Source organism: Lutjanus erythropterus, chromosome 23 (genome assembly GCF_056507025.1).
Source record: "Lutjanus erythropterus isolate fLutEry1 chromosome 23, fLutEry1.hap2, whole genome shotgun sequence".
Taxonomy (NCBI): Eukaryota; Metazoa; Chordata; class Actinopteri; order Lutjaniformes; family Lutjanidae; genus Lutjanus; species Lutjanus erythropterus.
The window spans coordinates 25,828,859-25,840,988 of NC_139339.1; the positions used below are offsets into that span (position 1 = coordinate 25,828,859).

The following is a 12,130-nucleotide window of genomic DNA, read 5'->3' on the forward strand; positions in this document are numbered from 1 at the left end:
GCACAATACCAAGAATGTCATGGTGGGAATCCATAATGGTCCAGTGTTACTGCAAGGCAATATTTATATTTTAAGAGTTTTTCATTACCTAATCATCAAATAAAGTACATTAAACAATTAAAAATGTAACTTTACTCATCTACTCATGTTAATAAAATGTTTCCAGATTCTAAAATGACAGAAAAGGACATTTTCAGACCATTTTAATGGCAAGAAATGATGGAGTTGAGCCATGTGAGAAGAGCTGCAAAAAAGGGATTCAACGCTCTAGAGAGTCATGTGACAAGTTAAAGCCCTGCACTCTAATTCTGTGTTGTGTGAGTGTAAACCGAGAGTGAACACTGTACCATAGGGGCAAAAGCACCATCCATACCATTACTATTACTGTAACTACAAAAATATCATTGTAGAAATGATTAGAACAATTTTTACAACAATATTTTAATAGTTACAGTTCTTGGTGTGGACGGTCTTTTGCTATGTTTGATCTGAATGGAACAAACATTAATTATCATCATGGTAACGCCTGTGGTTATGTCTATGAAAATGGTCTATACTCTTCATAACTAGTCATTTGATATTAACGTCTAAATGATTCATTTGTGCTCTACTGAATAGACCCTGGCCTCCAGATTACATGACAGATTTCATTTTGTAAGTTGAGACGATCTTTGTCTCGCAGCGGCTCATTCATATGTGTCCTGTTCGTCCCTTTCAAGTACATCCACAGGGTGTCATCACATTTAAATTTCCATTAAACACCGTTCAAGTTGGAATGAAAAAAAAGACAGAATGAAAGAAACTTGATGATAGTTTTGTAAAAATATTTTATGTAACAATTCAAAAGTCATAATAACACACAGCAAAAGACATTCAAATCAACATGAGCGACCGGGGTGTGTCCTGCAAGCCCCAAGCATCCATCAAATCCTCCACCATGTAAACAGTGTTGAAAAGAAGCTGCTGTGTGATTGGCTCTCCTTCCCCCTGATAGGCCTCTGTATCTCCAGGCTTGTATTTGAGACATTCCTCGTAAAATACAATAAATTAGAAAACCTAAAAAAGATGGAGGAGTTGACTTGTGGTAAACTGAACGTGACGTAAGAAGATTTTTCAAGCGTTTCGGGACACACCCCAGGTATGAAGGGACCTCTTTGGCACAGAACACAAATCATAAAACATGACGTAAAACAAACTGTAAACAAAACAACAGTCATTACAAAATGCATTTTTTATACACAGACAGCATTAACAGATTAAAAAAAAAAAAACAATAATCCTAAAAATAATTTGGCAAATGTGACCGCCCCCCAGCGATAACACTTGTCTCAGTCTGCAAGGCCTCCGTGCAAAACCGCGTCGTTGTCGTGGTTAATGTTAGCGCGCTGGGAGGAGGAGGAAGAGGAAGGAGGAGGGTGGAAGGGGTCAAAATCGAGGGGAGACGGGAAGGAGGAAGTGGGGGAAAGGTTTGATTTTGAAGTCTGAACTGGTGCGAGTCCTGTTTGTTCTTTCGTGTCTCTGGTTTCAACTTTGTGTTTGCCCTCCTCTGGCATGTGCGACAGCTCTGTGGTTTACCAGCCAAAGTCTCTTTAGTGCAAATAAGCTGTCAGCTGCTGCCTCCTCCGAGGGCGGAGGGGGCAGGAGAAGGTCATTTTCGTGGCGGAGGCGAGGCTGTGTTTGGTTTGGCACCTGGGACCGGTCTGGAAGGAGAAGGATAAAAAAAAAAACAAAACAGGAGATTCTAGTTTAAGCTTAAACTAATACAGCACACTGATATTTTAAAACAAGGCTGGTGATATTCTATTAAAAAATACAAATAAGGTGAACATGGTGAAGAAGTTGATATAATAGTATGCTAACATTTTCTAATTAGCAGTAAACACAAAGTACAGCTGAGGCTGATGGGAATGTCAGAGTATTGGACAAAGACCTTCCTTCCCTAACATGCTTTCAAACACATCCTCATACCTAAACGCCAGAATAGGCTGATTGTCAGTGACTTCCAAAATGTCATATATTACTGGTGAGTACTCGCAGTTGGTCACGTGGTTTATGCTGGAAAATGCAGTTTGGTTAGATTTAGAAAAAAAAAAAAAACTTGGTTAGATTTAGGAAAAGTTTGGGTTAAAGTAATTACATTATGTATGTCACGCAAGAACATAACTCATGTGACTTGTAGTTTACCTTGTGAAATGGTCGCAGTTTGGTTGGGTTTAGGCACAAAAACTATTTGGCTAGGTTTCAGGAATAAAACTATTTGGTTAGAGTTAGGAAAAGAGTGAGGTTTGGGAGAAACTAATGACATTATGTCTGTCACATGACGGAAATCATGCCACTCCCCTGACAACATAACTCACGTGACACACATAGTTTACGTTGTAAAGTGGTTGCAATTTTGCAAGTTTGCTTTAGGCACAAAAATGACTTGGTTAGGGTTAGGAAAAGATCTTGGTTGGGTTAAAATAATTACATTGTGTATGTCCCATAACGGAAGTGACATCACTCGCATGATGACATAACTCACCTGACACATGTAGTTTATGTTGGAAATGTTTGCAGTTTGGTTAGGTAAGCAATAAAATGACTTGGTTAGGTTTAGGAAACAATCATTGCTTGGGCTAAAATAACTACATTAACATATGTCATGTGATGGAAGTGATGTCACTCGTGATGACATAACTCACTTTGTTTGTAAAATGGTCACAACTTGATTAGGTTCAGGCAGGTTTAGGGTTAGGGAAAAGATTGTGGTTTGGGTTGAAATAACTACATTATGTATGTCATGTGACGAAAGTGACGTCACGTCTGCAATGGACATCATGTTCATACCGAAATCTAAAGTTAGTCTAAACTTAAATAACTCTACATTTACTTTTTGTTCCACACAGGACTCAAACCCTGATCTCCTGGGTAAAGTACTGTGCTTGTTTGAGTCATCCATCCACCCCAACTCCCGCTAACATTTTTTAATTAGCACTAGCACTAGCTCTAATTAGCAGCTAATTAACACAAAGTACAGCTGAGGCTGACTAATTAGAGTATTGGACAAAGATCTTCTCTTCCTAACACGCTTTCAGTGTAACTAACACATCCTCATACCTTAATGCAAGAATAGGTTCCCTGTCAATAACTTCTAAAACATCATATATTACCAGTGGAGAGTACCAGCAGCAACAGGCTTACTGGAGCTTAACTATGTTACGTAGGTCACGTGACATAACTCACATGACATTACACATGTGGTTTGCATCATAAAGTGGTCGCAATTTGGTTAGGTTAAGGCACAAAAACTACTTGGTTAGGTTTTCGGAAAAGATTTGATTTGGGTTAAAATAACTAGGTTATGTATGTCAGGTCACTGAAGTGTCGCCACTCGTGGAACAACATAACTCGCATGACACAAGTAGCTTACATTGTAACAGGGTTGAAGTTTAGTCAGGTTTAGGCAATAAAACTATTTGGTTTGGTTTAGGAGAAGATCAAGGTCTGGATTAAAATAGTTGTTTTCAAGATGAGCCAGTCCTGTGCAGAACTGAGCACAGGTGATCACTGCACTATGCATGCCAGTTAAGATCTGAGTCCAACTTAGGTGTTATGCACATGTGGACAATGATAATCTCACCAGATCAAGGCGGCCGCAGTTATTGGAGTCAGGTGACTCAGCTGCTCTCCACCGACTGCAAGCGCCTGGCTGTCACCTAATCGATGAGTTGACAGGCTCTGATTGGCTCTTAATTTTGACAGCAAACACCATGCGTGTGTAAAATCCCCATTTTCTATGTAATTATAATATTTAACGATAGATATCTAGTCACAACAGTTACAAAGTGCTTCACAAGGCAGACGAAGAAAACAGAGAATCATGTGAAAGGAGGGGGATCTCTTCTATTTCAACTTCAATCAGCGATCAAGAACACACTTTAGTTCTCCAGCTATGAATGTTGTCTGCAGACTACAGGTAGTCCACAGGTGATGTAACAGGATGTTAGTGTCTCTTCCTGTATATTCTCTGAAATCTGCTGGAAACTGTCCGACTTCACTGCAGCTTTTCATCACCGCCTCCTGCTGTGGCCGCCTGATCTTGTCTACCTTCAAGGCGAGGTGCAGTTCATCTCGAACAAACCTTATATTGCGTATGTCATGTGACAGAAGTGACGTCATTACTCACTTGGCATATGTAGTTTATGTTGCAAAATGGTTGGAGTTTGGTTATGTTTAGGTACAGAAATGACTTGGTTAGGAAAAGATCTTGGTTTGGGTAAAATAACTACGTCACATATGTCACTTGATGTTGCTCATGTGACACATAGCTTATGTTAGAAAAATGTTTTCCTGAGGAAGCAGTGACCACTCCACCTTCTGTAAACTGATGTTTACTCAGAGTAGACTGAACAGTATTGTGTCTAGTTACTGGTGCAGATGGCTGGGAGCAAAATGTCCCAGGGTTTGGTGGCGTCATCTCGACTATTTCATCCCAATCAACCAGTCTTTCAACAAGTACTTAGTCATCAGTGAACTCCTGAAACAGTCTCAGGATGCCACCATGGAGGTGGGCCAGGAGTATGTCCTCAACATCTTTGACCTTCATGGCTGCATGACAAGGAGTGTGATGACCACATCTACCTACTAGACTAATAGTACGCAGCTACCATCTGAACTAACCTTTTAAAACCCTTAAATCGCACAGTAAATCAAACTAACCAACAGATCAAGGCGATGGTTGACTAGAAACCTACGTGTTCAGTGAGGCAAAATTACTGTTTTTGTCAAAGGAGACTGGTTGGTTTGCAGAGAGCATTATTTGGCTTACATAACAGGAAAACAGGAAAGCCTGTCTGACAGCAAGGTAAAGTGGTGAAAATATTCTAAATAGAGTTGACAACTACACTGACTGTGGATAAGTACACAGTTGAAATAATCTAACTATCTCTTCCAGGTCTTTTTATGAGGTTTGTCGACAATGGCAATGAAATATAGAATAATGTAAGCATGAAAGTTAGGTATCTAATGTAATATTCTGTTGAGGTGAGATACAAGTATTCTTGCCAATATGAATATTTTGATTCCAGAGAAGCGAACATGATGTGAGGGCTGTTTCACAGACTTTCCACCATAATGAGAATAAATCCATGCAAGAATTTCTTGGCATAAACATGGCCACTTTCATAAAAACAAGTATTACCAACACAAATCCCAGGTGTCTGTAAATGTGCTCCGAAGATATTGATTCTGAACTGGTTCCATTTCTTTCCTTGCACAGTTGAACCTGACTTTGAAAACAAAAATACGGAGTTTCCTGGGGATTTATACAATCTGATACAGACCTACACCGGCAGCTGGTGTTAAATGTGAAATCTGACCTGGGATCAGGTCTTCGTACTGCCAGAGAGAACCAGATGTAGAGACATTCTGATCCATCTGCTACATTAGTGGAGCAGAGGAACCATAAACCTGGAGAACAATCACCCTGAGGTTTCCTGCCTGACTTTTACTACGTTTACAGACAAACTGCGTGGAACTAAAATCATGACTCTGCATTTGAAGAAAGTCCGTACGAGCCTTCAGACTGGGGGGCCTGTCACGTATAAAAAATGAAAATTGATTGCTGATGAGGACCTGAGTCGATGCTTTGCACGGTTTGTAAACTTGGAGCGTTTATGTGCCTATACCAACCCTGAACAGAAAACAGCATGACATGAAAAGAGAAGCAGTATTTCTCGCAAATAACGACATTTATAGGCAGCTTATAAAAGGCCTTTCAAACATGGTGGAATTCTCACACATGGAAAAATCGACAGGCAAGATATTTTCTCATTATATCTTTTAGACAACATCAAGAAAAGGGACATTCTGCGAGGTCAAGATCAAGCCAGAGTAGCGACAAACAGTGCTGAGAGAAGCTTTTACAGTAAAAAACATGTTGTTCAGCACATCACACACACTACAGCTGCCTTGAGTAGGTGGAGGAGAAACCACTGTGGTTCTGTGTGTGTGTTTAAAAAGAAGAACAGTTAGGTTAGGACATCCATTCAAAAGACAAATGGGTGCGAGCGAAACAAAATAGCACTTTTATAAAGTATTATAGCTGTATCAGAGTGTGTTTTAGAAAAGGATTTAAATCACAACTGTAAATTTGCACACCTGCCAAGCTAAAAGGTACGCATTTTGACATCAAAGTACGCCGGTATGATTTGTCACTCTAAAGCAGGTGAGTGTGAGTTTGATCAATTGTCCAGTAGTCAAGTCTAACAGCGAGGGGCAGCAGTAATACGCCGAAAAGCAAAAAGAAGAAGAGTTCGATTAATCATAGCGCTGGATTCGTTTCCCTCGCCTTCACCCATTTGCGAGCAAGGGCGATTGACAAAGCATAAAGTCATCTGAGGAGACGGTAGTTTGGAACACTCTTGACCTTGATTTTATTCCTCCTGTTCCCTCCTCACTCAGGCTGGCTGGTTCCTCAAGTGAGGACGGTTCTTTGAACTCCTTTGTAAAGGTGAGTGGAATGAAGGGAAGTGTGAAGTTGAGATAGTGAATTGGGAATTTAAAGTTAGTGTTAGAAAGCAAAGTTACATATGTATTCGCAAGGTAGCTTGCTTGTTTGCCAGTCATTTAATATTTAAAAGGATAATTCACCCAGAAATGAAAATTCAGTCATTATCCCCTCACCCTCATGCCGATTGAAGGTCAGGTTTAGTTTTAGTCCACAAAACACTGCTGGAGTTTCACAGGAAAAAAAACAGAGTTGCAGAATCTCCCAAGAGAAAGCAGCTTATGCCTCCATACTGTTCGTCTGGTGTAATCCAAGTCCCCTAAAGTCTGATGCACATTTCTCTCTGTCTCTCTGCATGTTCTGCCTTGTGCGGCTGCAGCCTTTACATGATTTTGTCGTCGCTTAATTGAGACTCGTGTTGAGCTGGAAGTGAAAATTTAGATTTGACATGCTCACATTACTGCCTTGACTTTTCTGTAAACGTGGCAAGGGTGGTTATTCAGATATGAGACCTACATGTCAAGCTGCCGTCAGATTATTGTAAATGGGTGTGTGTCTGTTGGTGCAGGTTAGTCTGCTTTTGTTTATTGCTGTACAGAGCTTTAAAGTCATTGTTAAACTGTGTTACACAGCAATGAAATTATGTGAATGTCCTTTCACCTTTTCAGCTCTCGCTCTGTGATAAAAGTGACACATTATTCATTTGAGTTGGAGAATAAAAATCTTTCATTTTATTAAAGAGACAGAAGAAGAAAAGAACAGAAGGCCGTTCTTTACCTGAGCAGCTGACAATACAGAACACTACAGAGTGTGTGTGTGTGTGTGTGTGTGTGTGTGTGTGTGTGTGTGTGTGTGTACCCACCTGAGAGCTCTGAGAGGGGGGATGGCTGAGACTTTGCCCACAGGTTTGGGTCCCACTGCCGGGGGCATCATGACCAGCAGACCTGGGGAGGGTTTGGAGTTCTGGGTCTGGGCCCGGGCCGGGCTTACTGTGGGGGAGGCTCCTCTGGCCGGACTGAGGGGGAGGGGCCTCTGAGGGGGGAAGGGGGACGACCTGGGCTGCAGGTCTGACACCAACTGAAAGGGAACAAACAGAAATATTGATTATTGACATTTTGATTATTAATTGGACATCGGGACAGAGCAACCAGACTAACTGACAAAAGAGCCTTAAAATCTTAGGGCTCCAAAAGGGTTCTTTCTGCACGGCTGGGGTTCTACTCAGAAGAATTTGCTTCAGAAGAACTCATTTTTGAAGAAAAGGTTTGTTACGGGTTCTTTGTAAGAGTAAGGAGTCCATTAAGAACCCTTTCTGAAAGAAAGACGTCTTTAAGGTTTGTTGAGATTGTTGAAGAACTTTTTCATCAAGGGTTCTTTGTACTACAATATAGTAGAACCCCCTAAGTGAGTTCTTGATAAAAACCTTGGAATATAAAAGGATTCTCCGTAGAAGCCCATAGGTGGGCTATAGATAAAATGCTTGGAATGAGAAAGAGTTCTTGGTAGAACACCCTGGATGGGTTCTAGATAAAACCCTTGGAATATAAAAGGGTTCTCCATAAAGCCCCCTGGGTGGGTTTTTTGTGCCATAATATTAAAAGGGTTCTTGTTAGAACCTCCAGGTGGATTCCAGATAAATTGCTTGGAATATATAGGAGTTCTACCCGCCTACTAGGTGGGTTCAAGAGCAAAACCTTGGAATATAGAAGAGTTCTTGGCAGAACCCCCTGAGTGGACTCCAGATTAAACCCTTGGAATATTTAAGGGTTCTCAATAGAACTCCCTGCATAAGATCCAGGTGAATCCAGCGTTCTCAGTAGAATCCCATGGGTAGGTTCTAGATAAATACAAATACAAATAATTCACCTCTGGGTGAATTCCATGAAATATAAAAGGGTTCTCAGTAGAAACCCCTGGGTGGGCTTTTGTTAGCACCCTTAGAAGGTGGACAGGTTCTGGACAGAACCCTCACACAAGGTTCTGGGTGGAACCTCAGAAAGGTTCTCTGAAGAACCTCCCATAGGGGGTTCTGGGTGAAACCTTTCCCAGATGGTTCAAGGTATAACCATTTATGTTGGGTTCTAGGTTGAACAAAAGGGTTCTCCTATGAAGACAAGCCAAAGAACCCTTTATGGTTCCACTTAGCACCTTATTTCTGTACCAACCGAGAGTTCTTCTACATTTGCGTTCTTTTTTTCTGTAGAATAAAAGGACAAAGCAGAAAAAGCAAAAGTTTAAAAAGCAGAAAGAGAAAAGAGTCAGGATTATCAAAGAGGACGTCTTTGTGAGGGATCACCGCCAATCTGGAAGACAACAGTAAATCCCTGGCACATGGACACAGCAGGGAGGAGAACTCATTCCAGTCTCTGTACTGGACTGAGTCCAGGTTGTCTCTGGAAGCTGTTCAGCTAGCTGATAAGAGGAACTTCTGTCCCACTTCACACAGGTAGGAGATTAAAACTGGAACTGCAGCACAGCGCTGAGATCACATCACAAAGTCAACTCGCACGAAATATTAGACAATTGACACCAACAAGAAAAAGCAATATCATATTCAAAAGTTGATCTAATTTAAAGCTATTTTACACTTCGGAGAGAAGCACCGGTGAGAGCAGTTTGGAGACTGAATCAATAAGAAAGCAATCAGATAAGAAACATACTGCACTTTTATTCATTATTTCTTCAGAGTTCAGAAGAAATCACAGCATTTCATCTACAAAGTACTCTGACACACAGTCCAACACTCCTCTCATCAGCTCTGAATCACATTTACTAATTCTGCATTTAGCTGCAGTCAGGAGCGATGTGAGGTTGTTTTAGAGCAGCCTGACACCGTGCCCCTCCAACACACTCCTTGTAAACAAGGATTATACAACAGGTAGTTCAGAGGAAGCAATCTGATTGATCAACTAGACTTTTAGAAATGTGCTCAAATCGGCACGGCAGCAAACTGTGCTCATCACTAGAAATATTACTCCACCCAGAGAGTGGATGTTTCTGAAACACTTTCACTTCTTTCTCCATGTTTTCAGCTGTATTACTGCAACATTTCAACCACTGATAGTTTTTCTTGATTTTCATCCATCATTAACTATTGAAATTGGCTTAATGCTCACAGTGAATGTGACTGCATTTGAAGTTTTATAGCTAGTGGCAGTTTTCAACAGTTAATGATAGTACTGAAAATAGGAATACTGAGTATAAAATGTGGTTTAATCAAACTTAGATTTACATTTTTATTGAACTTATAGTATAATTACTTTAAGGAATTATTCATAACTGGTATTTTTTGAAGAAACGTTAAAAAAAATCTCACATACTCCCTGCAGTACCCCACAGAACTCCTTGGGGCTCTAGTACCCCCATTGAGAATCAATGCTCTAAGAAAGGAGGAGTTATTTTAGTGGCTTTAATCCCATTTAGGGATCGTGTGTGTAGGTAATTTTTCATTTTTCATCATTTCAACAGTTATAATTACAGCTGCAAATATCCTCTTTTTTTCCCCACAAACTTACACATCCTGTCAGGGCGCAGCAGTAAGGATTGCTCACGTCCCTGGGGCAAATAAAATGCCACTACACTAGTAAATCTAGCAACTCACTTGCCCAACCTGGAAAGTGGTAAAAATAATTAAAGCATTAAGCAATTTTGATAGCTGATTATCATTTAAGTAATGTTTTATGCAAAAATGGCAGAAAATGGCATTTTCAGCTCCTCAAATATGTTTATTATCAGATTAAACTGCATATGGTTTGTTTTTGAACTGACAAAACCAGACAATTAAAGACATTAAACCTGAAAAACTGGGATGGGCATTTTTCATAATTTCCTAGTCTTGCCCAGAACTCTCTACAGTGCTCAACACTGAAGAAAGGTATCACGCATTAGGCCTTGTATGTGTTTCTCTCAACCAATCACAGTCATCTTGGGCGGTGCTAAGCCCAGGATGCAGCGACGGTACCACTGCAAAAAAGTGTAATGGAACTTGTTCTGGTGGAACGTTTACATGCTGGGAGGCGAGCCCTGGCATTATTACATCATTAAAAATGTAATGCTAACAGCTGTTAGCTTGTTTATGTTTGTACCATTTGCACCCCAGACGCTAATTTGCCATTTTGAGTGTGTACGTTTTATCTTAAAGGTTGCTGTTGTTGCTTCCTGGAGATACTGAAAACGTAGATAGTGGATGCCTCAATGCAGGCTTATGGCTGAATTCCACCAGGCACAGCTGCATCATATTACGGCTGCACTGTGGCAGGCACAACTGATCGTGGATCAGTGATCACAAAGACAGACAGAAAAGAAACTGTTTAACTACATTACCTACATATCCATGGTAGAAGCACAAAGAACAAGGAAAGAGGACCTAATCAACAAAATCTGAGCAGTTCAACATAATCAGGCGGGCAAAACACTCCGCTGCTGAAACGTTTCTGAAATGCTGCTGTTGAGGGCTGCAGAAGTGTGGAGGACAGATCAAACCTTGGTGCAGATGAGCCGTGCCAAGTGGAATCACGCTGTTATACAGTCAGTCAGACTATGATTTTCTGACATTTTATATGTCATGTGGCAGCCCTTGATTAAACACGACAGCTAAGTTTGTTATTATTTGTTAGCCGCCACTTAATAAATGAATTTATATGGGGGCAAGTAAAAACTGACTTTTGGCAAGGCTGACTGGCTGACTGAAATAAAAACCTCATACCATTGAATCCGACGAAGGAAGTTGAAAATACTTTTGATATTCTGATGTGGGGAAACTTTAATTAATTTAATAACTGTCTGGTTGCCTGACAGCTCTCATTGATGCCCTGTTGGTGACCAAAGAAGAACCAAGCTTGTTTTTCACTTTCAACTACTCTTTTACATTTTTTAATGGAGATGCCTATTCAGAGGTACTATTCCCCCTGCACTTATTATGAGAAGACAGATGTCCCACGCTTAATGTGAAGAGGTAAATATTGGTTTCTGCTTTCTTGAACTTTATCCTTGCTGGCTTCCTGCCTGGATGTTCCCCAGGTCCATTCCAGCTTTAACCTTATGTGGTATGACATTAAGGTTATAGTTTTAGAATCTGATTATATTCAGTTACAGTTCAGACGAGGGTCAAAAAAGATCTTACCAGTGGAGATCGTGTGGGGTTGAGGGGCAGAGGTTTCTTGGGCGGGCTGAGTCTCTGTGGGGTCGAGGGGGATTTGGCTGGGGCCGATGGGGGCTTGGCGGCTGGCAGAGGTGGGCGAACCACCTTGATGTCCCGGTGACCCCCCTGGGGAGACGGAGCGGGTCTCAGAGGTCGCACGATGTTGACTGGCTGGGTGCCATTGGGTGCCGGGCCAGGTCTGAGAGGCAGGACCTCTTTGCTGGTGTGAGGGAGCTAGAATCAGAGCAAAGACAACAACACAAAGTTAAGCAAGAGACTCCTGAAAAAGTCTATATGCAAGTTACAGTCGGGTCTTAGTAGAACAAAATAGTACAAAGCCCCAGAATCGAGAATTGTGATGTTATAAAAACTGTATTATTTTTGTATCTTAGTGCAGCTTCTGATACTGTTTGATCACAACATTCTGACAGGTTGGAAAATGAGCCCTGAGCTCGCTTCAGTCTTACATATCAGATCACAATTTAAAGCTTCTCATCACA

The 12,130-nt window shown here is 41.0% G+C and overlaps 1 protein-coding gene across 1 annotated transcript in view; it reads right to left on the reverse strand.

The window, feature by feature from the left end:
* Positions 1-810: 810 nt before the first annotated feature.
* adam19a (ADAM metallopeptidase domain 19a) overlaps positions 811-12,130 on the reverse strand; it is a 300,955-nt gene continuing 289,635 nt past the window's right edge. The window contains exons 21-23 of the mRNA XM_084711868.1: positions 11,613-11,864; positions 7,353-7,567; positions 811-1,700 (exon numbers count right to left, since the gene is read on the reverse strand). Of these exons, the coding sequence (XP_084567994.1) occupies positions 1,649-1,700; positions 7,353-7,567; positions 11,613-11,864 (519 nt within the window). The 3' untranslated portion in view covers positions 811-1,648. The remainder of the gene's footprint in view (positions 1,701-7,352; positions 7,568-11,612; positions 11,865-12,130) is intronic.